This window comes from Lagenorhynchus albirostris, chromosome 11, assembly GCF_949774975.1.
Source record: "Lagenorhynchus albirostris chromosome 11, mLagAlb1.1, whole genome shotgun sequence".
In the NCBI taxonomy this organism is placed as follows: Eukaryota; Metazoa; Chordata; class Mammalia; order Artiodactyla; family Delphinidae; genus Lagenorhynchus; species Lagenorhynchus albirostris.
Window position 1 is genome coordinate 82,986,177 of NC_083105.1, and position 27,919 is coordinate 83,014,095.

At 41.7% G+C, this 27,919-nt stretch overlaps 1 protein-coding gene across 1 annotated transcript in view; it reads left to right on the forward strand.

The window, feature by feature from the left end:
• Nucleotides 1-27,919, forward strand: part of ITPR2 (inositol 1,4,5-trisphosphate receptor type 2) — a 527,197-nt gene that overhangs the window by 459,741 nt on the left and 39,537 nt on the right. The window contains exons 53-55 of the mRNA XM_060166697.1: nt 726-856; nt 1,998-2,163; nt 13,282-13,442. Coding sequence (XP_060022680.1) covers nt 726-856; nt 1,998-2,163; nt 13,282-13,442 — 458 coding nt within the window. The remainder of the gene's footprint in view (nt 1-725; nt 857-1,997; nt 2,164-13,281; nt 13,443-27,919) is intronic.

The following is a 27,919-nucleotide window of genomic DNA, read 5'->3' on the forward strand; positions in this document are numbered from 1 at the left end:
CGCATAAACACATTCACATAAAATAAATTATTTACATGAAATAAATTGTTTACCTAAATGCATCGTGCTTCTTACCTGTAGCTCCATGCTGGTCATTCAGAAAGCTTAGACACTAAAGAAGTGAAATAGCATTTGCCCCAATTTGTGAGCCCTTAACTTACTATGGTATGCCAATCTCTGTACAAAGTGTTTTACATACCTTAAATATAATCCTTAAATAACCCTCTGAAGGGTTTAATCCTTAAACAGACCCCCCCCACCATTTTACAGATGAGGACGTTGAGATTAAGTAACTTGCCCAAGTCCCAGTTCTGGAACAGAGTAGAATTTAAAGCTGGGTTCACCTAGCTTCCTTGTACAAGCTCTTCCCCCCCCCCAATACTTTTGCTTCCTGGGTGAGTTAACTGTGTTTTCAGAAGGTCTCACTGAAATCTCCCCACATCACGACAATTCACAATGAATATTAGCTTTCCTATATTCTGTCCTTTCCATTCTGTCATTTTCCACCGATGGAAGAAAAAATGATTGGGGGATATTATATGTGTGCTTTGTGAGTCTGTGTCAGTCACGGGCTTCACGGGCTGCCGCATGGAAAATAACGTGTTATATCCCTTCAGAAAACTGTGTCCTGACACAGTTATAAAGAAATAGATCTTTGACAGTACATAAGAGTGTGTTTTAAAAGCAAGAGGTTGCTGTACTGTTTGACTTGTTTGTTTTTGTAGCTGCTGAGGAATATGAAGATGGAATTGAAAGAACGTGTGACACCCTCCTTATGTGCATTGTGACTGTCCTGAACCAGGGCCTCAGGAACGGCGGCGGCGTGGGAGATGTGCTGAGAAGACCCTCAAAAGAAGTAAAAGCTGGAGAAAAATGGTTTTTCAAGAAACACATGATCTTGTTTTAACCTTTCTTAACAGCATTTACAATATGGTTTTTGTTTTCAGGGTACTGTATGTTATGTTGTTTGCTTTAACAGTATCATGGTGGCCATTGAAACCAATTCGCTGTATACTGGGATTACATAGAAACAGCTAATGTCCTAGAAATCTATGTATGTTAGTAGGGTCATGAACTCTGTACACCTTTGAACTGTGGACAGAGTTATATTCAACTATATATATTTCGACTATAGTCTTTATGGAGGAGTTGATTGTTACGTAAATAACAGAAACCAGGCTGCCTTTTGTCTGTCAGGTTTCTCAGGCATGAATATTTACTCTTTGCCTCTGAATAGGAACAGCCTCTATTATTTATCGACGAGGAATATCAAATCTGAACAAATTCTAACAGGATTTTGTATATTCAAATGGCAAGGCTGAAAAATTTCTCATTGGCTACAACGTCTCAAGGGCCACGCTGGGAGCTTGAATAATCTCAGTCCTCCAACAGGCCAGCCGTATCACGTTGTCCGTTCATCTCATGTTTCCTCATCTATGAAACATCTAGGCTATCTGATCTCTAATGTGTGTTTTAATACCATTTGTCAAGTAGAAATAAGCCTGAGTTGAATGTACTTAACTCTATAAGGCCAAGAACAAAATCAACTCCAGAAATGGACGGATCATTATATCCTCCTCAGATCTCTGATCTCTGACCTTTGGGACAGGTATTTGTCTACCTTTTGTGCAGCTTCTGGAATAGGGGCCCACTGCACCAAAATGCATGTAGCACAATGACATGTAAAGTGGTTTTTAATACACAGTAAGTCCCTCCCTTGGAGAGGAAAAGTGCAAGTCCTAGGGAATGGAAGGGGTCTGGGAACAGACTGGAAAATTTTCCTCACAACACTTAAAGAAAACGAAGATAGAAAGTGGGTCTTATTTTTCCAACTTGGAATACTATTCATATTTAGCAAACAATGATTGAATATATACTTTCTGCTAGACAATATGCTAAATCAACATGCCTCGAAAATGTGTATATATATATATATATATATATATATATATACACAATGGGCTTCTTTTTTAATGTTTTAAAATTTTTTATTTCAGGAGCCCTTGTTTGCTGCCCGAGTGGTGTATGACCTTCTTTTTTATTTCATTGTCATCATTATCGTTCTTAACTTGATTTTTGGGGTTATCATTGATACTTTTGCGGATCTCAGAAGTGAAAAACAGAAAAAAGAAGAAATTCTAAAGACAACCTGCTTCATCTGTGGTAAGTGTTCTCAAGATACTAAAATAATAGACAAAGAAACTGCCCAGTAGAAAGGAGGGACTAGAATGATTTTTGTTTGCCATGCTTTGGGAAAAATTATTTCAAAATGAAAGCTGGACAAAATTCAGATTATGTAACTGAGCGTTGGACTGGGATACTCTGCTTCCAGAAGAAGCAGAAGAATTACATCCCAAAGCTAACTTGCCATTATTTCTGCAATTTGTATGATTCTCTGACTATAGTATGTGTTACAAAATACCAAAAGGTTCCACCAACTGGCAAACAGATTTTTAATCACAATAACATATTGATTAAACAATAGAATGATTTTTATTGTATTTTGTTAGGTTATGAATCCACAGATGATTTTCCCAGCAGCTTGAACTTCTACTCACTGGCAGTACTTTGTTTTTGATTCTGAATTGTGGTTTCTCTCAATTTCTGCCACTCTCTCCCTCCCTCCCTCTCTCTCTCACACCCTGTCCTCCTCTTCTTCTATCGTTAGCTCTCTCAGGCCCACCCAACCCTCTCTTTGTCCTCATTATTTCCTTTGGCTCTATCCTCCGCTTCATAGACCTTAGCCCTTTCTGGCTTTAGTCGTCTCTGTAGCTGGCTTAGTCACCCTAGGATCCTTCCCCCTCCTTGAATAATCACCAACTCCTGGTGATACTCACCATCTATTTTTCCACGTCAAGCTGAAGAATCTTTTTGATAAAAGTCACGAAACAAACATAAGGGCCTCACTACGATGTTTATTCTATATAACTTAAACTGGACCCGCAATAAATCCCCTTCCTTCCTTGGTTCACCTTTTATCAACTGTCTCATTTCCCTGAATGGTTCTTCCAAGCCTTTCCAGCACCCCTCCAACAGGTGGGAGTATGCCAGATATGAACCTGTGATCATGAGCTCTATTCCAAGGAAACAAACACAAATTAGACATGCCCTTCGGGGTGTCCACGATCTGTTGTGGAATACAGACACAGTAAATATCAGTGCTATCTAATGCATTAAGGGAGATGATGGAGAAGTTTACAGGTTATTAACGTCTCATTGGGTTGTGTAGGGGGCAGCCCTACCACAACCCAACGAGGAAGAGTCAAGAAAGGTTTCTTAGAAGAAATGGTGATGGAGCTGATGGTAAAAGATGGAAGGGAGGGACTTTCCTGGTAGTCCAGTGGTTAAGACTCCACGCTGCCAATGCAGGGGGCACGGGTTCGATCCCTGATCAGGGAACTAATATCCTGCATGCCACATGGCGCGGCCAAAAAAAAAAAAAAAGATGGAAGGGAGAGAGCCATATCCAAGTGGGCAGAAGCAGAGTGGCCAGCAGAAGGAAAGGCGTGGACGGGTGAACAGCATGAGTAGAGTCTTCATTTCCTGTAAACAGCTCAGTGTTTCTGGAGTGTAAGTTTCAGAGCAGGGCAATGCCAGCAAAAGAGATTGGCCAGATCATATGTGGCCTTTTATATTAGAAAGCTTGGACCTCATCCTATGGACTTATAGAAGATGGCGAACAATTAAGGAATTTTAAGTAGAGGATGCAGGGTCTAATTTTTATTTTTGAGCACTGTGGCAGCTATGGGAAGTTGTTCATCAGGGGACAACATTGGAGGCAGAGTAACTAGGTAGAAGGTTATTGCCATAGTAACTAGGTAGAAGGTTATTGCCATAGTCCATGAGAGGTAACAAAACCTTGATCCGGGAGAGGTAGTGGTGGCAGTATTCAGGATTAGAGGACAAAGTTAAGAAATACTGGGGAGATAGAATTTTTAAATCTCAATCATTTGGTTTGGAATGGATATGAGAGAGCGTGGGTGCCTGGGTGGATGGCAGTACCAACAGTTGAGTTTGGGAATAGAAAAAGAAAAACAATTTTACATAGGCATATACTGAATTTGGCTTTGGAAGTACTGAAATTGAGGTATGTACTGAACAGCCCAATGGGATACACTCAGCACAGAGGTCAACATATCTGTCTGAGCCTCAGAGAAGGAGACAGTATCAGGGAATCCTCAGCCCGTATGACAAAGAAAAAGCTGGAGTGTGGAGGAAGGCTTCCAAGTGAGAGGAGGAGATGATGGGAGCTCACATGGAAAACGTCAGCATTGAAAAGTTGAAAGAGAAAGGGGATCACACACTCACAAAACCTTTCCAGTCCGAATGGTGTGAGGACAACCGGACATGTGTGGCACGTGGAAGTGAGGGGAGAAAATACCCTTGGGAACAAAAGAATTGATTATCAACTGTGTCAAAGCAGTAACATGAACTGAAGCAGAGCCTTTGAATTTCTCGTTTAGGAGGTTTTGGAGGTTTTAGAGAGGAGTTTCCAGGAAAGTAAGGGCAGATACCAGATTGCACAGTGCTGGGGAGGGACTTGCTGGAAGGAAATGACACAAAAAGAAGAGTTTTCTCTTCATATGTCTAGATTAGATGGAGGAACACAAGATGGACGTGGCGCCAGAAAGATGTTGTGCAGTAATTGGGAGATTTGGGGAAGAGAGATATTATATAGAAGGGTGAGTCCCACAGAGGAAGAAAGGTAGTACCTTTGAAGATCTTCCTGTGTCTCATGGTCTTGCCTTTACACTGCTTCCTCGAAGCCTTTTTCTTCACAATCGTAATAACTGTTATGTCAGCGCACTACCTCCGAAACATGAGTTCTTTGGAAAAATCTATCGGTAGACTGAGCTTCATTCTAAGACATGATCCTGTCCCCCCTATTATAACAACAAAAAAAAACGTGAACAGCAAAATAAGTGTGTCACTTCACCCCTATTTCTGCTCCTCTGACCTTTCCCTTCAATGTCAAAATTCTCTCTGGCTTTTCACGGTTATCAAAAAGCCTGTAGCCTGTAAATTCCTTAAAATATCACAATAACCTTCATCACCAAGTTGAAATGTTTGTCTCAAATCTCATCATGAACTTCCTGCTGACCTTTTCTTCTAGCTCAGATTGCATGTTCTCTGGGTCTATCACAAGGCCCAAGTCCTTCTCCCAACCCCTGATCAGAGGTTCTGATTTTATCATAGACTCCTTGTCTCTTCCCTCTGCCCTTATGTAGATTATTGCCAAATATGCAGCCAGGGCTCCAACCTCTCTCCAGGCTTTTGTTCTTTATTTTCCATGGTTGATTGACATTTTAAAAGGTATGGCTTCCTGGAAGCCAATTTTACCATATCTGCAAACCAGTGCATCATGCCTTTCCATCTCCTTCCTCTAACCTGGCAACTTCTCTTGTCTTCTGTATTGCAATTAATGATACCCCACTGGGCTGGGAACTTCTCCATCATTTTAAGCATCTCCTTTTTCCTCTTCCAGGTGCACTAGTTACCACGTGGTAATGAATCTGCTTTCACAGTCTCACTTCCTTCCACATATTCCCACAGCCACACCTTGGTTTTTGAGGCTCACCCTGGCTCATACCCCCCAAATGGACTGTTCAGTGCTGCCAGGCAGAATTTTCCACTTTGAACTCATTTCCTTACTCAAAAGCCTATCAATAACATTGTACAGTCTATAACTCTAAAATTCTGATTTTCCTGGCGTGTAAGCTGCCCCACAATTGGGCCCGTTCTTTTTTGCCTGCCTTTTCCTCCACTGTTCTCCCATTTATAGCTCAGGTTCTGGTTCAACTGCATTACTCATCTTTAACTCTCTCTCATGTGTTCTCAGTTATGGTGTTTCTGTTTGGAATACCCAAACTCCTAAGCTGTTGAACTACTGCCCTGTCTCTAAAGCCGTTGTTCCATGAATTCAGCTTTCTCTGGTCCCACTAACCAGAAGCAAACACATCTGCTCCTAAATTTGTCGATCACAATTAGCTATCTAGTACTGTACATATTTTTCATTGTCTCATCTCCTCTGTTGTATACTATGCCTTACCATCTTATAGAAAGTATATGAACTTTACCATCAAGTAGACATGGGTCTATACTGGTTCCACATCCTGGCTATGTGGTCTTGGTCAAGTTTCCTTTCACCTTGAAAGTGAGGAATATAATGCCATGTTTTGGGGTTGTGGTGGGTATAAATGAAATCCTGTATCTAAAAATTCTTAGCTCCATGCTTAACTGAGAGTAAGCTCTCAATACATGATAACTTCTTGTCTTTAGGAGATCCACATCTACATCTTATCCATTTTTATGCTTCCATAGTGTATATTAGGGATCATTCATAAATATTTGCTTAATGAATGACTATCCAATTAGTCACCTCCAAATTAACATTGTCTCTATACTTATGTGGTTTATAACCTATAAAAGGAAGATAAAGCAAGTAAGTCCTAAATTGCTATATACTGCAGGCAAAAAACTTAGATGCACTAATTCCAAGTTATCCCAAGTTTTGTCACATGTATGGTATTGTTTCTGTGGCACACACATGTCCACAGGGATATAGGGTGATATATCAGAAGGTATTAGATCAACATGGCCTATTTTTCAGAAGCTTCACATTTATTAACAAATTTGAGAGACCACTGAGGTGAGTCAACCTGAGAGCAAATTCAAATAGTATTTTTATATTAGAACAAATACTTTGTAAAGTAGAACAAATTTAATGTGAACATTTGAAATAAAATAGAAACTTACTTAAATATTGAAAAGTGTTTTCAAACTCTTTTAGCTGCTAATCCCTGTGACCTCAGTAACATAAAGGTTCTTTATTCTCTGCCCTCAAAGGGCAGAAACATGTGGGAAGTGTCGTGATAAAGTATATCTAGATATGCATTCATTCCTGGAATCACTTACCACATATAAGATCTAATATATACCATATATATTAAAAGAACTTAATTACAAGAATAATTTAAACATTCGGGATATTTGGGGGTTGTATTAGTAGGCTATCAAATAGTTGTGACTAATCTAGAAACGGTTCTTGGAGGAGTTTGGTGTTAAATTGTGATCCAAAGGGGATATAGTATCAAATAACAGAGGAGAGATTCTCCGCAGTAGGAGCTGGCCCCAGGAGTATTTTGAGGATGCCCATAGTAGCAACAGAAGAGGTAGGTACTGTGACAGGCAGTGAGAGCAAATGGGACTTTCCTAGCCTTGAAGACAGTGAACCAGGTGTTTCAGAGTTGGGATTCAGAAAACAGTTGCTAGTGGTCCAGAAGGTGGTCATGATGAGGTGATGATGAGCACATGACAGAGCTGAAGCAGTAAGCATGGAAACAAATCGACTCTGTTGTCCACATTAACTATTAATTTTGAATTACTAGAGGTGAAAAATCCAGTGAAAAGGAGATGTCGACAGACCAGGTGTGACAAAATAACAAAATGGAGAAAGGATTTGATGATAGGTCAGAACTCCTATCATAGGAGGGTCAGGTTCCTAGAATTAAAGATCTTTCTAGATGATTTAATAGGAAACAAAGGCTAAATTGTGGGGGGGGGCATCTAGGTTCTTCTCTTGGTAATTAGTCCCTTCTCTATACTTTGCGCATTATTTTATTATCTTTATTGTCTATACTTATGCGTGAAAGTCATTCATTCACCTGTTTGTTCGACCGTTACTTACTGAGCATCTACTAAGTGCTAGGGTATTGCAGTGAACAAAAACAGACAAAAAACACTTCCATCATGGAACTTATTTTCCAGCATACATAGAATGTCAAATGATGACTATGGAGAAAAATAAAGCAGAGAAGAGGAATGTGGATGCCTGGCTAGTGAGTGGGTATGTTCCCTTACCTTAGTCATACTGGGTGGGAAACACAACATAAGTGTAGTCTTAACATTTTTCCTGAAAAGTTTGTATTGAGCACACAGAGCTCCTCTTACCCTTCCTTTCTTTCTCCCTTGGTTGTCTCATCTGATGCTCTGGCTTTCATTGTTCATTTTATGTCATTTATCCTTGGACTAGTGGAGTTATATCTTGAATGCTGTTTGGAATTTCCAGCTTCCTACCTAACATCCCAACATTGGTTGTTCCGTAGGCATCTTAAACGCAACACATCCAAAATCAAATACATCCTCCCTTTAAAATCTCTTCCTTCTATTTTTTTTCCTCTTGATTTAGTGATATTACCTTAAACTTGGTCATTCAAGTCAGAATATCGAGTAGTCCTAGATTCCTCCTAAATTGGTACCTCTAATCGGACATCAAGCCCTCTTCAGTTTCTACCCCAGTGTCCTCTTCAGTCTTTATTATTGATACATTCAATTATTCTGTGAACTTTAGTTGAATGCCTACTGTTTTCCAGCTACTATGCCAGGTGCCGGTAATACAAGAATAAATCAGACAAAGTAGTAGAGCCTAAGATAGAAACAGACAAATTTTCATAACAAAGACACAGAGAGGACCAACCAAGGGAGTCAGAGCTGTGGCAGTGGTTGAGTTGGCTCTTGGAGAAGAAATTCCTGTAAAGTGGGAAAGAGACTAGATGGGGGCGTAGAGTTTTCAGAGGAGTTGGTGTGTTTGGAGAATGGTGAGAAAGAGTGACTACAAGACATGTGCACAGAGTGGATAGTCAGTGTGTGAGTCTGAGGGCGACCTCAAGTTCACTGGTGGACAGGGATTTCATTAACAGAGGGGAAGAAGAAGGACTAAAGAAACAAATCTTTGATGAGTTGAGTTTGACATGCCCATAAGTTATCCAGGAGGCAGCGGGAAGTAGAATCTAAAGTTGAGAAGAAGGGTCAGTACTGGGGATAAAGATCGAGAACTCATCAGCATGATGATGGTTGAAACCATGGGAATGGATGATCAAGCTTAGAGAGCAAGACCCAGTGAAGATGAAAGACAACCAGTTTCCCTCCCTTATATCCCTCCTCCCCTGTCCTAGTCCCCTGGACTCCTACCCTTAGCCTCTTCTCTCACAGTCTTCCTCTAAATCCTGGCACAGGGAGTTACTTAAAGCACAGCTCCCAGTATGCCAGGCTCACTCAAAAATCTTCAGCATTGGGCTTCCCTGGTGGCGCAGTGGTTGGGAGTCCGCCTGCCGATGCAGGGGACGCGGGTTCGTGCCCCGGTCCGGGAAGATCCCACGTGCCGCGGAGCGGCTGGGTCCGTGAGCCATGACCGCTGAGCCTGCGCGTCCGGAGCCTGTGCTCCGCAACGGGAGAGGCCACAGCAGTGCGAGGCCCGTGTACCGCAAAAAAAAAAAAAAAATCTTCAGCATAAAGCACAGACTCCTTAGCTTTGTGTTTAATACTTTTCATGGTTTGTGTCAAATGTACCATTTCATCTTAATTTCTGAGTGTTCCCTCCTGGCCACACCAGAGGAACTGACAGTCCCCTAAACAGGGCATTTACTCTCATCTCTAGCTTTGCTGTGCTATTTCCTCAGCCCAGAGGCAAAAGAACATGGCTTTGGAGTCAGGAATATTTTTATTTAAATACTGGCTGACTTTTCCACTAAATAGAGGTGTTAACTTGAGCAATTTATTGAATCCCTCTGAATCTCTTTCCTCACGTGCTAAAAGGTCAGATCGGATTATTGTAATTATTATAGCATATTTGGACATCTTTATAGTTGTCAGCATAAATAGGTGCTCAATAAAAGTTAAGCACCTTTTCTTACCATTCGTCTCTTCTCCACTTGCCATGATCATGTTTCATAGGCCAGACATTTAAAGTTTTATGCCTCTTTGAAACCTTTTAAAGTGTACCTGGTCAGAACTCATTTTGTCCTCCTTTATGTTTCCTTGGAAGATTGTATCACTTCAGAATATAAAACAAGTTGTCTGTTTCCTCTCCCATATTATAGGTTAATTGATGGTAGACATTATCTTTATAGTCCTGTGTATCTTGCAACAGGTAGGGAATTGTTTGAATTGAATTCTAGGAGAAAGCTACTTTAAAATTTTCTCCTTTTTTTTTTTTTGGTAATAACTCTGTTGAGGTACAATTCACATACTGTATGATTCACCCACTTAAAGTGTATAATGCAGTGGGTTTAGTATATTCAGAGTTCTCCATCCATCATCACAATCAATTTTAGAACATTTTCATTGCCCTCAAAAGAAACCTCATACCCTTTAGCCATCACTGCTCCCTTCCTTCCCATCAAACCTTCCATCCACCTCAGCCCTAGGCAACCATTGATCTACTTTCTGTTGCTATAGATTTGCCTATCCTGGACATTTCATATAAATGGAATCATAAAATATGTGATCTTCTGTGACTTGCTTCTTTCACTTGGTATGTTTTCAAGGTTCATGTTATAGCATGTATCAGTACTTCCTTTCTTTTTATTGCAGAAAAATATCCACTGTATGGATATACCATATTTTGTTTATCTTTTTATCAGCTGATGAACATTAGTGTTGTTTCTACTTTTTGGCTATTATGAATAATGCTGGATATTCATGTACATGCTTTTGTGTGGACATATGTCTTTCTTTTGTGTATATACCTAGGAGTGGGATTGCTGGTACACATGGTTACTCTATGTTCAACCTTTTGCAGAACTGCCAAGCTCTTCTGTAAAGTTGCACTATCTTACATTTCCATCAGTAGTGTAGGAGGCTTCCAAGTTATCCATGTCGTCATCCACATTGCTATTATCTGTTTTTGATTATAGCCATCCTAGTGGAACAATATTTTATGAGTGACATAGTCTTTTTTTTCTTAAAGTAATGAGAATTTATTGAAACAATACATGAGCAGTTTAAGATAACAGGTGCAGTAAGCAAAGAGCCATCATGGAGAGCCAGATGCTATTCATGAAACTAAAGCAAGACCCTCAGCCCCACCATACGCTATTACCCAACAACTTTTTTCTCAGCTTCCCCTTTCTTTCTGTCTAGAATGGCTTCCCTATGCTAATTGCTTCTCTCTACTTGCTGCTCTACCTCCTGGTTTCTGCCAGTTCACAGCTTCTACTGCCTCATTGCTTTCTGCTTGTATCCTACTCTTTCTGCATCTCTTCAGTTCTGTTATATTCTTAGTGACATAGTCTTAATTCACTCAATTAATATTTTATTCAGTGCCGACTATGTAGCAGGCAATATTCTAAGCTATTGGGACCATTGGTGAAGAAAAGAGACAGATATATCTGCCCATGGACATGCAATAAATAATCAACGTAATGAGCTCATATCTAAGTTCCTGGATAAAATGATATTCCTCTTTTCTGTGCCAATTAGCAGGCTGGATTTTTTTCGCACAATCATTTTTACCTCTGTAATTGAGACTTGTGGTCCAGTTTAATAGAACACCTTTGATATGGCTATATTCAGCCTGTTAAGAGGTGATAAGCACTCTAGGAAAAGGAAGGGGACAAGGAAAGAGTGATCGAAAGTATTGGCAAAACGGAAGAGACAGGCTATAGGATTAAATAAAGTGATCAAGGTAAGCCGCATTGAGAAGGTGAGATTTGAGAAAAACTGGAAGGTAAGTGAGTTAGTCAAAGAGACACCAGAGAGAAGAGGGTTGTGGGCAGAGGAAACAGCCGGTTCAAAGGCCCTGAGGCAGGGGTCTGGGTGCAAGGATCAGCAGGGAAGCCATTGTGGCTGGAGGAGAGTTAGCAAGGGAGAAGATAGAGGGAGACAAAGTTAGAGAGGCTGGAGGGCCATATCACTTAGGGCTTAGCGAAAAGATATTGCGTGGGATGTAGTTAAACTCAACAATTATTCGATGTTTTTCCAAACTTTGAACTTAACTGGGCATCCTGTATTTTCCCCGGCAACCCTACTTGTAGGGCACTGTAAGAACTTTGACCTTTATTCTGAGGAGGTGAGCCACCGCAGTGTTGGGAACAGAGGAGGGACACCATCCTGCTCGGGTTTTTAAAGAATCACTCTGGCTGCTGTGTTGAGAATAGGCCACAGAGAATAAAGGTGGAAACAGGGGGTCTGGAGATTATTTGGGTAATCCAGATGAGACATGATCATGGCTCAGACCAGAGTGGTAACCATGGAGGTGGTGAGAAGCAATCAGATTCTGGGTATATGTTGAAGGTAGAGCCAAAAGAATTTCAACATGAATTGGATGTGGCATGTGTGAGAGAGAGAGAGAGAGGATTCAGGGTTGACTCCTAGACTTTTGGCTTGAAAACTGGAAGAACGGAGTTGTCATGGAATGAAAAGAGAATATGGGTGGAGCAGGTTTGGGGGAGAGGATTGGATTTTATTTGAAGCATGCTGAGCTGTTGATAGGTCAAGTAAGATGAGGCATAGCCATCTGCCAGCCAAACTTTATGGTATTTCCCGTAAAAATATCCAGTAATATAATTTAAAGGGTCACGCCTTCATTGGGGACAGGTTTTTTACTTATCGTACTTTGTTTTGCATCTTATTGTTTAAAGGGTCTTCTTCATGCCTAAATGGCCAAATGACCTTTTTTAAAAAAAAAAAAAAATATGTTTAGGAAAAGAGTAGCCAGGTTTGGAATTCAATTTCCAGATTTCTCCTCCAGTATCTGAACTGCAAAACCAGACTGAATCCCAACATCCCATTTTACTTGGCAGTATAATTCATTTTTCCATAGATGTTTTTCTTCATCCCCATTCATTTCCTTTCATCTACGCTTCAACCTTTGAGAGAAAAGAATCTTACTACCCAGTGAGATTACTGCTCCGTGTCCTTCCAGAGGCTAAAAATATGCCCTGGAAATTGAGCAGACCTTCCCCTCCCCAAAATGCCTGGAACACAGTAGTCTAAGGGGTGGAATGAGCCTGTGAGTCCTTACTGCGCTCAGAGCCCAGATATCTGTGGACATTCGTTTGCCCTTCACTGATTACAAGTGGTTTTGAAGAGATGACTGTTAGCTGCCTTTTCTCCTTTTACCCAAGTTTCTGGTTAAAATGACACTTTCTTTCTGCCCTGATTAGCAAGTGTGCTTTTTCTTGCACAATCATTTTGACTTCTTTTTCTTAGACTTGCGGTCCAGTTTAATTTGACAATTTTGATACAGCTATATTTAAAATTGTCTGCAAATTTTACATCTATAATAGGACTGTGCATTTCTAAGGATCTACAGGAAAGAAATTAAAAACTCTATGACTTTTTTTTGCAGGCCTTATATACTACGTTGTTTTTAATCATAACATTTTAAATTGTCATGGTCTTTCAGAAAGCGTTTTTTCACAATAATTATTATGTTCTGTTTTTATGCCAAGAAGCGAGTGCTGATTAAATTACACACATTGTGTCTCCTGTGATTTGCAGGACTCGAGAGGGACAAGTTTGATAATAAAACGGTTTCTTTTGAGGAGCACATCAAGTCAGAACACAATATGTGGCATTATTTGTACTTCCTAGTCCTGGTGAAGGTGAAAGACCCGACTGAATACACCGGACCTGAAAGTTACGTGGCTCAAATGATTGTGGTGAGTGAGAAGAGGGTTTGCATCTGTGACTATGTTGCATTTTGTCTGCTTTCACCTTCCCTACCCTACCTTTCTCCCAGAACATAAAGTTTCTAGCAATCATTTTGTTAACTTTTAAATAGGACTGGCAGTCATTGAAGAGCCCCTATCCCGGCTAAATCATTGGTTCCTAGTGGGCTTCTTGGTTATACACACCAAATCTAAGCCTCAGGTGTGCAGATGGTATTTCCTGGCGAATTCTCTGTGCAGTGAATTCAGTCCTGTCTGTCATCCTCTGACCTCATGCCTCCTGTCATCACTAATGTCTCAATTCCCCAAACCTGGAACTTTGCCATTGGCAAAAGGAAAGAAATTCCTTGAGTTGCAGAAAGTAAGGATTTAAGCAATTACATTGTGTTCGGGGAGAGGATAATGTTCAGTCCCAATGGGAGAGCACTGGCTTTTTGTCAGCACACATTTTGGATAGATTGACTGGTGTTGGTGATAGATTTGCACTGATCTTGCTGCATCCAGTTGCTTGTAACTCCTCCTTAAGATCAGTAGCATTGCACAGAGGGCGTGGTTGTCCATGATTTGAACTTTCTTCTGCTTCATAGAAGATTAAAACTAACAGGGTTAAAGAGAAGTCAAAGTTACAACGTTCTTGTATCCATGATACACAATTAGGGAGTGAGTATCATTGAATCTGATATAAATTCTTGTGTATAAACATACCATATATTGGATATCTTCTCAAAAATCATCCTCCGAAATTGTGTTAATAACTCTTTGAGAATGAGACCTTAGAAGAGTCATGACCCTCTTTGATGCTCAGTCCCAAGGATAACATTTAGTAAACACCAAAGTGTCAGAAGAGCCGGGTAACAGTGGGTCTATGTCTTCCCCTCTGCGAACTTACCATCCACTTAGGAAGACATAAACTACAATATAGGGAAAAACCAAAGAACATTTTCAGAGGCTAACATCTCACTAAGTACAGGTTAATATTGCAGTAGTTTACCTTACCTGACAATATTTATGTGTCACAGGAGAGCTACATGTAAATTGAATTTTTATCATTCAGCGTTTGCCATCCTATCTTATTGACGTGCATTCTGCCGTAAGTTATTTCCTCTCCATTCTTCATATGACAGTGGGCAGAACCTAACGTTGTTTCTTTTTCTCCACAAATCCTTTTCTGCCCTCTCTCCCTTCTACATTAGGAAAAAAAGGTAATCATTTTGAGGCTATGCACTCATAGTCATCATTTAAACAGTCTTGATCTCAAGATGCTCAGAGACTGTGTGAAACATTTTGTTTCTTTTTGCTAGGGGAGAATCATGTACAGCATTGCATTTAAAATGTGACCTCACACTGCTAGATTTTACCAAAGTTTGACTAAATTGAATTAATATGTATTTGGCAGGCATCCATTATGTCCCTTGGACTAAAAGATTGCAGGGAATACGCTGAGGAGTCTGAAATGTCCCTTCTGTGCCAAGGGATTTAGAGCTTACGAAGAAGAGGAGGGGGGCAATAAACCCAAAGTAGAACAGGCTAAGTTCCCCAAGAGTGGAACAGATGGAAATCTGGGAAGGCTTAAAGATGTAAAGTGACATCCAACTGGAAGGTGGTGGAGGAGAATCGGTGTGTGTGTGTGTGTGTGTGTGTGTGTGTCTGTCTGTCTGCGTGTGCATTACATGAGACGGGGTAGAGTTTGTGCAGATGGGGAGTGGCTGCTGGATTCAGAGTGAGTTCCTGTAAGAAGGAGCAGCCTGAACAAAAGCATAGAAATGGGACATTCAGACACTCAGGGGATAGTTAGTTGCCCGGTTTCACTGGTACACAGTTTACGTGTCAGGAAGCTCTGAGAGATATGACCCAAAAAGTAGATTGGACTTTTGAGCAAGAAGTGGAGGTATTTGGACATTATTTTCTCTCAGCAGCGGGAAGCCACCGAAGATTTTACCTAAGGGAAGAATGTGGCCTGGGGAACAGTGCTCAGGAAGTGGTGTGTCGGCTGGTTGGGAGAAGGGAAAGATGAAGTCAGAGGTAGCATCTGGCAGCTGGTGAGATTAGGAGGTGGGTGTGGAGAAGCGGGGCAAGGGGAGGACTGCGAGATGAGACAGAGACTCCCGCCACTGGGAGCCGGGTCATTGGGAGAAAGGTGGTGAACGGTTTCAGAAAGTCTCTGTTAGGAGGAGAAACCAGTCAGAGAAGAAGACTTGTGGATTTTGAAATGAGACCGGAGGCCGAGTCATGGGTTAGGAGGGCCGGTGTAGTGACAACAATGTGGGCCTTACAGCCAGAAAGATCTGAACTCCAACACTGGCTCTAGCACGTCTGCTGTGTGGTCTTGATGTCTCGGGTGAGTCTTCAAACCTCCCTGAGATTCTGCCTCCTCACCTAAAAGGCAGAAAATTGGTGTGAGATCAGTGAGATGACATGTAAAAAGTGTCCAGCTCGGGACTTCCCTGGTGGTCCAGGGGTAAAGAATCCACCTTCCGATGCAGGGGACGAGGGTTCGATCCCTGGTCGAGGAGCTAAGATCCCACATGCCGTGGGACATCTAAGCCCGCGCACCACAACTACTGAGCTCGTGCACCTCAACGAGAGAGCCTGCGTGCAACAATGAAAGACCGCACATGCCTCAACAAAGATCCCGTGTGCCTCAACTAAGATCCTGTATGCTGCAACTAAGACCCAACACAGCCAAAAAAATAAAGGAAATAAATAAAATAAAATAAATATTTTTTTAAAGTGTCCAGCTCATGGTGGATACTCAGTAATTGACAGTTTTCAGTGGCATCGTCCACATGGAATGACAGTTGAAGCCTTCAGGTTAGCAAGAGGTGGGAGAAGGGGGCAATGCAGAGAGAGGAGAAGAGAAAGCCAGAGACAGAACCTGGGGGAATCTCCCATTTAGGAAAAAAGAGAAAGACAAGTAAAATAAGTAGAAGAGAAGACACTGAAAAGGGTAGAAGAAGAACCAGGCAATGGAGCGTGTTAGAAGCCAAGAGATGAGTATTTCCATGTCAGAGTTCACAGCATCAGTTGCTGCAAAGAGGAGACGGGTCCAAGCCTTTGGATTTTGTGATAAGGAAATCACCAGGTGACTTTCACTGTGAGAGAAGACTGCTGCAAAAACGTTGACCCATCTTTAGCTTTCACATTAAGACCCGCATTTTGCCGGGCTCTCGTGCTTGAATTTTTAAGACATGCTGATCCGTGTGTCTATCCATCCTCTCCTGTCAGAACTCTCTCCAGAACCAGGACAGGAGGGAGGAGAGCCCACAAGCTTATTGCAACATGAACTGTCTCATTCTCATCCAAGCAGTGCACACCCAAGAGAACAGGCACTGGTCCTGGATTTTAATGGGCAGGAGAAGAGAGAGAGATATTAAGCTTTGGAAGGATGGAAACAAAAAGTCACTTGCCGGTAAGAGTGTTCATTTACTGAAATAGCCTTTTTGGAAAACTTCTAAAAAGCTGTAGTTGATGAACCCAGTTTGGAAAATCTGTTATTCCAGGCTCCTTGGAGATTATGGCCTCCTAATCTTGACCCTCCTAGAGAGAGAAGATTTTAGAGCACATGGCAAGTTGAAGCATGTCTGTAGCTCAATCCAAAGACTACATTTTCTCTCCCTCCAGGTCAGAGGTAACTACTCTTAACAGTTTGGTAGGAAAACTTCCATTTTGCTACCACTTTAATTTTTGGTCCTTAAAAATAGGTGCATTTACCAAGTTGATTTAAGTGCTTAAACCAGTAGAGCTTTAGAAGAAGTTTTTAATTCCTCATAATTGACGTAGCTTTTACCCTCAAGGATTTATGCAAAATAAAATAAGGAAGTTCTTCATATTTGTTCACAAAACAACTCATCTGAATTCTACACACTTTAAGCCTGGTTTGTACCTAGAGGCCCTTAGAAAATGCTTCCTGTCTTCTGGTGAAATGAGAAAAACAAGAATATAACAAGTTTGGGGATGTTTCTCCCTCTGTATATTTTTTCGCCTCCAGTACTTCAACTTTATTCTTTACTACTAGGTCTCATAAGGAATATTTATACTAATGTGCATTAAAACATACATTTTAAATAAGTTAATATATAGCTTCTAGGGGTTAGAATCTTAGGAAGTACATTTGTGCCTCTACATCCCTCTAGTGACAGGATCAAGACCCAGAAATATTAACAGAAGCTTAAAAATTCCTCACCCCTGCCTTCAAACCCTACACGAAGCTGTTGGACTATCCACTGTCTGAGTCTTTGAATTAACGCAAAACCTCTTTTGGGATATTGTTAGGGGAGATGTGAATAGATCAAGGTATTTGGGTAATATATTTTCTTCTGGCAAACAAACGCTCATTTTTGATAAGAAAATTGATATTTTGAGCTAGTATTTATTGGGGACAGAAAGTAAGGGACAGAAAAGAAAGGATCATGCAGAAAAGTAAAAGTAATGAAAGAGAACCCAATAAACTAGGAGGAAAGGGTCTAAGAGGATAAGTCCCGCAGCCTGTGCTAGTAATGGCCTGTGAGCATCATTAAGCCCTTTTGCCTCTCCCATTACTCATAGGATGATATTGAAGAGGAACAAACAAAATAGAGATCATTAGAAAAAATGCCCAAGGCTTTTAGAGGTTTCTCTAACACTTTGGAGACATTTTCAGTTGTTCGTTTGCTGAGGTATGTTCAGGACCTTTGGGAGTATTTAGTACTTAATTTGACAAACAGTGGGATCAAAACCAGAGGTACCTGGAAGGACAGGTACCACATGTGTGTTCACAGAACTGCCCACGTGTTCTGGTGTACTGGGCTGCGACCCAGACCCTGGCTGACCATGCCCCATGACCATGGCTTTGTGGGGACCAGTTTCTCATTTTAGCACATGGCACTTTTAAGCTCTTCTACTTATTTGACTCTTGAGTAAAAATTCTTTGTGGACATCATAGTGATGTCAGCTGGGACAATTTAACTCATGTTTTTGGAGGGGGGTTGTTTTTTAAATTTTTATTATAGTTGCTTTACAATGTTGTGTTAGTTTCTGCTGTACAGCAAAGTGAATTCGTTATACATATACATATATCCCCTCTGTTTTAGAGTCTTTTCCCATATAGGCCATTATAGAGTACTGAGTAGAGTTCCCTGTGCTATACAGTACGTCCTTATAGTTATCTATTTTATATATAGTAGTGTGTTTACATCAATCCCAATCTCCCAATTTATCCCTCCCCTCCCCTTCCACCCTGGTAACCATAAGTTTGTTTTCTAAGTTTGTGAGTCTGTTTATGTTTTATAAGTTCATTTGTATCATTTTTTTAGATTCCACATATAAGTGATATCATATGATATTTGTCTTTGTCTGACTTACTTCACTTAGTATGATAATCTCTAGGTCCATCCATGTTGCTGCAAATGGCATTATTTCATTCTTTTTATGACCGAATAATATTCCATTGTGTGTGTGTGTGTGTACATATACACACACGCGCGCGCGCGCACACACACACACACACACACACACACACACACATATACATACCACATCTTCATTCATCTGTCGGTGGGCATTTAGGTTGCTTCCATGTCCTGGCTATTGTAAATAGTGCTGCTATGAACATTGGGGTGCATGTATCTTTTCAAATTAGTGTTTTCTCTGGATATATGCCCAGGAGTGGGATTGCTAGATCATATGGTAGTTCTATCTTTTAGTTTTTTAAGGAAACTCCATACTGTTCTCCATAATGGTTGTACCAATTAACTCATGTTTTTGTTAACATAATAATTGTCGTGACACAAAAAAAAAATTGTAAGTTTCTTGAAGGCCACAACCAGGAATAGAGTAGCTTTTGTTCTGTGTAAGACCAGGGCAGATGATAGCTATAATATATATTGAAAGCAGTTCGATAGACACTGAGTGCCTCTTATATGCTAGCAGCTGTGCTGTGGGTTTGATATGTAAGGATAAATAAGAAGTAATCTCTTCCCTCAGGAAGCTCAAAACGTTTATTCAATGAGTAAATAAAATAATGAGTGAATTAACAAATGAACGGTTTATTCTTAGCCCTCTGGTAGTTGGACATAATTTACGGAAAGATACACCAAAATAGCTGCAGGAGTTGAGAACATGAATTTCTCATTAGGCAAATGTCATCTTTCCCCTCTTTTAAAATCGGAAGATAAAGACGCAGCAGGGATGTTATGCCACCTGAACCAAGTATAATGAATGCAATATTAAAAGTCGGATGGCTGATTTGAGAGACAGGCAATTTAATCCCTCTGTCGTCTCTCAGTATTTCTGAAGGCTGACCCATCCCATATATGCACAAATCCTCAGGAGTGCCCCTGAAGCTGCTGTCCCAGCAGAGGGGCAAGCATGCGCATTGGTGGGTTGTTCAGCGTAATTCACCCTTCAGAGTGAATTCTTCCTTGCATAATCTATTAAGGCCTCAGAAAGAGAGGGATTGTCCTTTTAATGAGATAGAAAAGAAATGTAGTCACGCAGAAGGAAGGAAAAGAGCTAAGAATTTTCCAGATGTTGTTTTCTGTGTCTGGAACTCAAAATCAATCTCGTTTAGTTAAACCGTATTTTTGAGCCGTAACTATTGGAGGGAGGATATATGTGGGCTCATGAAAGACATCAAGTCTTCTAAGATTTGTATGTACCCCTCCTGCATTAGCACTGTTGGCCAACTTAATGTCTGCCTTATTGTCATGTGCCATAATTATGAAATTATATGTTCTGATCGTATTATTTCCAATTTACGCTAATTGTGTAATTGAATCTAATTAAGCCAATTATGTAACTGCTCAATCTTGAAAACCTATTTTAAAGACGTTAGAACATAATAAGACACTTTTAAAATGCTTACATTTCAAGGCAAGCTGGGGGCGGGAGGTTGTAGCTTCAGAATGTACAATTAAGAAGGAAATGTCTACATTCAAGGAGATGCCACCTCTACTGTCCACATTTTAAATCCAGACATGTGTCTTCAATTTAAGAGGGATCTTTTTCCATTCCCAACTCTGGATTTCATTTTTGTTGTGGGATCTATCCTATACATTATCCTAATTTCCTATTTAGTATTCGTACTATAATCCATGAGTTACCACATATTGGTGCACGTTAACGTCTTTCTAATTCTCTTCTTATTTTGAAAATAGAGATAGAAATGGTGACTATTTAACGGTGTGGCTGTACACGGAGTCTTCATCTCAAAGACTGTCCTCAGCGCCGGAAGTGAGGGTGGAAGGATTTGGGCCAAATTGTTTTAAATGAGATTCGGATGGAAGTGGGGTGGGGAATAAGGTCGAGGGCAGGCACTTGAGGCGGGGACTCTCAGATGTCATTGACTGCTTCCTGAATTGATCAGAAACTGAATCTGCTGGTGTCCGGGTAATAGTCCTCAAAGTTCAAGAAGCTAAAGTGGCTCTTGTTAGTTTTTCTAATCAGTGTCTAAGGAGAAGCTCAGCGTCAAGGAAGGCACTGGGGCATCAGATTCTGAAGTTTGACTTCCTAGGATTCCCATTTATAAGATCGAGGACGACTTATTCCCTCTGTACTTCACATTACCCATCAATGAAGGAAGTGTAATCAGACAGTCAGCACTCGGAATAGAATAAGGGGAATTGTCTGGAACCTGGAGGCCTCCTGCTGTGCCAGGCCCTGTCCCATTAGCTGCCAGGTCATGGGGAGAAGGGGGAGGTAGGGATCCCAGGGAAAGAACCTGGGCAGAGAAGGCTGCAGGGTCATGGAGTCGGGGAGCGGGATTTAGAGGGCTTGGGACAGCAGGTAATTTGGCAACTGGGAGATACTGCAACAGTTTTAGCAACTAGTGTAGCCATATCTATGCAAACCAGCTGAATATTGACCCTGTATATAACAAGACTTCCCTTGCAGAGTTGCTACCAGGATTAAATCAAATCGTGCATACTAACAGTACTATGACTAATGGGACTTCCCTGGCGGTCCAGTGGTTAAGACTTCGCCTTCCAATGCAGGGGATGCAGGTTTGATCCCTGGTCGGGGAGCTAAGATCCCACGTGCCTCTCGGCCCAAAAAACAAAACATAAAACAGAAACAATATTGTAACAGATTCAATAAAGACTTTTAAAAAATGGTCCACATCAAAAAAATCTTTAAAAAACAAAAACAGTACTACGACTAATATAAATTGAGGTTCGATGAGTGCTATCTGCTGGATGCTGTGCAGTTTGACATGCATGATCTCCTTAAAGGCCTTGTATCAACCCCGGGAGGCAGTCTGATGTGATTATCCCCATTCTACACATGAGGAAACCGAGGCTTAGGGAGGACACAGCCAGCAGAAGGGGATGCTGTGTCGGTTACGTGCAGGACACATGCAAGTGGCCAGCGCGCGTGCTGTTGTTCTACGATGATGCTGTTAGTCGTATAAAGCTAGCAGCGATGCTTCCTGTGAGGGCAGGTGCCCAGCACAAACCTCACGCTCTACAGAAGAGGGACCACAAACGCGCCCTGCAGGCCGGGGCTGGGAGTAACCTGGCTGGGAGACAGGAAGTCAGCGGAGAAGCCTACAATGGCAGGAAGGCCTGAGAGGAATACAAATATGAAAACTGTCCTCGTTCAGATCTAGCTGGCAACTGCAAGTTTCCTGCAAAGATTAGAAGGGTTACAATGACAATTATTACAGTTGCAGGCAAGAAAGAAGGAACAGGACATTTCCATTTAATTTGACAAGCATTTACTGGGGAGACTATGCATGAGGCACTGATGGAAACAAGAATAAAACATCATCACTGCCCTTACAGAACCACAGTGTGATAGAAAAGACAGGTATATTCACCAGAAACTATAGTGCAAATCAGAACTCCCATGAGAGAGATAATAGACGTTCAGACACACAGTAGCTGGAGAAATCTTAAAACAAATTATACCAGTACACCCCTGATTTATTAAAACCCTTCAGTGGTACTTGGAATAAAATTTAGACTCTTCCCCGTGGCCCTCTTATGCCATCTGGCCTCAGCCTACTTCAGCAATTCCATTCCATCCCCCCTTCCTTAGCCCACGACAGTTCAACCACATTAGCCCTTTTCTTTTTATCGAAAATGCCACACTTTTTCCTGGTCAGTACCTTGGTGTGTGGATGCCTTCCATTTGCAGTTGTTGTCCCCAAGCTCCTTCCATGCCTGGCCCCCTCCCTGACACCCCCATTCTGGTTACTTCCTTTCCTGTTACCCATTAGAGCACGTATATTCATCTGACCTAATATTGTTTTTATACTTATTGACATGTTTATTCCTCTCCACTACGACTCAGGCATTTACACATCTGTTTCGTTCACTGCTGATTCCCAGCCCCTAAATTAATGCCCAACACATAGTAGACACTCAGCATAGATCTGTTGAACAAAGTAAATAAGACATTGAGGCACTGGAACCCAGGTGACAGCACAGCCCTTTCTGGCTGAAGGCTCCAGGGACAACTACACAGAGAAGATTAGGAGGAGAGTTGGACCTTAAAAAATGAGGATTTTGTCAGAAGGGATGGAGAGGAATATATTCCAGGTGAAGTGTGTATCTTTTTTTTTTTTTTTTTTCGGTACGTGGACCTCTCACTGTTGTGGCCTCTCCCGCTGCAGAGCACAGGCTCCGGACGCCCAGGCTCAGCGGCCATGTCTCACGGGCCCAGCCGCTCCGCGGCATGTGGGATCTTCCCGGACCGGGGCACGAACCCGTGTCCCCTGCATCGGCAGGCGGACTCCCAACCACTGCGCCACCAGGGAAGCCCTGAAGTGTGTATCTTTAAGGGAAACTGTAAGCAGAGAAAAAGAAAGAAAACTAATTCAGTGTATACTATGTGCTAGCAGCTTTGCATGTTATCCTATTTAATTATACCCATTTTATGCTCACTGAGGCTCAGAGAAGCTTATTACTTATCCACGGTTCTCAGTAAATAGGGCTTGAAGCAGGATCCAAACATACATTTTTCTGGCACCTTTGTATATGATTTTACCTTTAGCTATTCCATCTCCTAGTGAAGAATCAAGTAGAACGACTAAAGTCAAATATATGTAAGTTCAGTGTTGGAGAAAAGGGAGGGCAAAAAAACCCAAACCCCAACCAAAAGACATCCTTTGGAAGGAGGAAATCTCTTTCTGCTTCTCCAACACGTATTTTAAGGAATTAGAATCCTTAGTTTTTAAGCTGCAATAGTTGAGGTATGATCCAGAATGCCTTAAAACTGCAAACCAATAAATCTTTTTCCATCAGTTCAAGATTTGTTCATCCAATAAACGCAGGCTCACAGTCTGAGTGCTTACTTGCTCCAGGCACCGGGCTGCCTAGGGATTCAAGGTTGAGGCAAATACCGTAGCTTCCTTCAAAAAACATTGGTGAAATACAGCAGAGAAATCAAATAAAGGGTGGTGATGGCCCATTGCAGCTGTGGAGCCTGCTGCAGAGCAGACAGCCTGGGCAGGGAGGCTTCACAGGGTCAGGCCTGGATGCTTGGGTGAGTCAGTAAATGAGGAGGGAGCAGGTGGAGGGAGCAGGTCAGCCTGTCTAGGGAGAGAGTGAGGCTGTCCAGGAGGAAATGTAACTAGGAGCCTGATCACAAGGTCCTTGTGTGCTCGCAAGTCTTTACCCCGAAAGCTAAGGGAAGCCCTTCAGAGATATTAAACCAAAGAGACAAGGTCAGATGTGCATTTTAGAAAGTATGTTCCATAACAGTGTAGGAAACGTATTCAAGGGGGCCTTCCTGGAGCAAGAAAAAAAAGAAAAAAACGGGTAGAAAGATTTCATTTCCTAGCAACCGTGATGAGAGCTGGTATGAAATGCCACTGCGGATTGAGAGGAAGTGATGAGTATGAAATGATTCAGGCAGAAGACTCACCGAAGGCAAGAGGAAAGAGGTTTCAGTCTCTGGCCTTAGATAGTTGGGGGTGCTGGGTTGAGCAGTGGGGCCCAACCCAACTCCTAGGAGTTCCTCAAGGGCCAGCTGAGGAGATGTGATGATATCAGTGTCCAAGTGCACAGGAACAATTTGCGTGTCTAAGTGCATATGTCCAATAAGAAACTGAATAGATGGGTCTCCAATTCCCACAAGGAGTTAGAAAAGATCAACTACCACATGGGGAAGATTTCCAGAGCATAGAGCAGTGGCTGGTATATAGTAGATACTGACTAGAAATTTGTTAAATGATCATAAAATTTATACACCACTGGAGTATACTTGATAGCTGAAATCACAGATTTGGATGAAGCGCTCCAAGGGAAACTATACAGAGTGAGTAAATCAGAGAAACACGCTCTTAGACAGACGGACACGAAACTGTAACTGTTATTTAATACTGATAATAACAACTAATGAGAATAATAATGTGTAGGTCCTACCACCCAGATTTTACTCATCAAAAAGTAGAACCAGAAAGGAGAAAAACAATTTTCATAGGAGGGCTCCGAAAGACGATTTTAACTTTTCATCAGCCAGCGAACCTAGAAGTGTTTTGGTCAATATGTGGATATCCTGTAACCCAACACTGATTAATAAGTTTTAGTGTGGAATTATGCCGCAAACCCAAATGTTTAGAGCAAAGTGATTTGGGCTTTGTTCAATCTATAGAGGCCTCTCTGAAATGGTGACCCATCCTAAGGCATTTATTTGAAGCTTCTAAAGGGATGCTCACATCTCCGATTCTCATAACCTTGATAAAAAGATTTCTTCCCACTGTGCCAATGAAAATTCTTGTTTCAAAGTTCTAGTCATTACTGTAAGATCTTGTTCAATTCTCAGTTGGCTTTCTGGAATAATAATGTTCACATTGTTAGGACTGATACGTTTTACTCAGAAATTCTGGCTTTCTTCCAGAGAGTAACAGATGCCATGAAAATGTAAGTTGTGGGAATGAGAACTATATACTGTAAAGCCACACAGCTTCTGTCTAATGGTTTTTAATAGGCCAGCATAGCCTGTGCCACATCGTGAGTAATTAGTCAAGATGGCAATTAAGCTGAAACACTACTCTTGTGTTAGGTGAGGTTATCAGGCAAGCTAGTTTCCATAGGCTTTTGGACTAGTTTTATCTAAGGGAATTACTGAAAAATAATTGCTGAATTTTACAAAAATGATTTAGCACTTGTATTTCAAAGATGAGTCACGTAATGTCCTGTTTGTGGAATCAGTTACTTTTAAGGGGATTTCAAGATCAAGGTGTTTTGAAATAATAGCAACTAAGGTGAGTCACCCCAGCTCTGAGTCTTGTTTCCTCACCTGTAAATGGGGATCCTACCCCTCTTTGCCAGGATCCCTGTATGTATTCAAGAAAACCACCTCCATCCTTGGGCCTACCGTGGTGTCTGGTTCCTGGTCATTGCTCAAGAAATGTTTGATCATTCCACTTCCGCTTAAAGTATTGGCCTCTTAAAATAATATGGCTACATTTAAATACTGTTTTGCAGATTGAGAGCATTCTTAAGCCTTTTAATGTTCAAACCCTTTTCTGATTCAGCATCATGTTTCTCTTAGAGGTCAGGCAATGGTCAACTTCATTTGTTCAATAAATACTACCTACCGTGTCCTAGGCACTGCGTTAGCCCCTGGAAAGGTGGGCAGAGGAGAGCAGGACAGGTGTGGCCTGTCACGGAGTTTCCTGTTTAGAGCAGAAGGCAGACCCTAAACAAGTCACCACAGTTTTTACATAGTGAGTGTTACCACCAGGACAGGCCCTGCAGAAGGACCTTCCTATATCTTGTGGCCTGACTCAAACTCAAGTCCATTTGCATTTGTTCCTTTGTTAAACTGAAAGTCAGGAGCTCACTTAAACATTTGAATGGCTTGAACCATTGAAACCATTTGAGTTCAACAAGTGATTTTAGGAGAGATCTTGCCACAAAGAGGTATGGTGTGATGCCAGCAGGAGAGTCCCAGAGAGGACACGGGGCAGGGCTGTTGTGGAAGGAGTGCAGGAGCTGCCACTGAGTCAGAACAAAAGTGCTGGGAGGGGCTTCCCTAGTGGCACAGTGGTCGAGAGTCCGCCTGCCGATACAGGGGACGCGGGTTCGTGCCCCGGTCCGGGAAGATCCCACATGCCGCGGAGCGGCTGGGCCCGTGAGCCATGGCTGCTGAGCCTGCGCGTCCGGAGCCTGTGCCCCGCAACGGGAGAGGCCACAACAGTGAGAGGCCCGCGTACCGCAAAAAAAAAAAAAAAAAAGTGCTGGGAGAACAGATTTTGTCTAGCTTACTTCAAGTTCCCCCTGGGGTTGGGGGGCGGTGCAAGCTTTGCCCTTATCTTGTCTCTGTGGAGGGAGCCACAAAGGAAGTGTGTTTCATTTCCAAAGGCTACATTTTAGGCTTCTTCAACTGAAGAACTAACTTAACAGCATTTTTCAGTCATGTAATTACCTTTTTAATTTTTTCCCAACATTTGAAAAAGTTCCAATACAAAGCACACATTTCACTTTAGAAAGAATATCCTTCTGCATTGGTGTCCTGCTGTCATTATTAACTCTTAAGAAAGAGTTCAAATTGTTTGTGTCATTCTGTGAGATTATTGATTAGCATTTCAAACACAACTGACATTAAAAAAAAAAAAAAAACACCAGTTCACCAGGATCTGAAATTCAAAACTAGCCAAATTCAGGGGTAGTTTATTTGCAGAGGTACTTACAGCTTGACAGAGAGATAATTACCCAGGAATTTTCGCTAGCCGGCTGGGTACCATGCTGTGATATAAAGGCCCTTGGCCCTGGTTCTACCTGTGACTTTGAGAAGAGACTTGACTGCCCTGCACATCAACTCCTCATTCACAATGAGAATCTAAGTGGTTTCCAAAGTCTCTTCATCCTAGTTCTAAAATTCTGACAACTCTAATATTTAAAATATTTCTTTATACTAAATTTTGAGTATGTTAATGTTTGTTCTCTATTACAAGCCGGAAGCAGTTGTGGTAGGAATTTTGAAGTGGTCCGAATTTGACTGTTTCCGTGTTATTCACTGGGAGGACTGTGTGTGGCCTGACCCCTCCCCCAACCCTGGCTGGAGTCTGGCTGTTAATTGGTAGTTGGTCCACTGTCCACATGATAACACATCCGTGCTGCTGGGATTCCCCAGAGGACAGCACTGGTTAGGACCAGACCGTGAATTTTCCTCTAAGACTTGGAGCCTCACCTCTGAGAGAAAACTCAACTGTGGTTCCAGTGGGGGGTTGGGAAGTTTCCACTGTCTCAGCTGCACCTGTGCCGCAGGGCCTCGGAGAATACCTGTTTCCTGAATGAGCGCCTAGTACCATTTGGAAGCACTAAACCCAGTTTGAAATATCATTTTAGCAGACAAAGACATAGTGGCAACAGATATATAACAAGATAACTCATTTTACTGGAGGATGATAAGATGTATTGTTACTTAAGAAGGTCATGCCTTCCTCACTTTGTCCTCTAGTGTCTAACTCATTTGTGCCCAGGTACCCAAGGATGAAATAAGAGTGGAGTGTTCAAAGGGAGTTACTAGAAGGAGGCTGT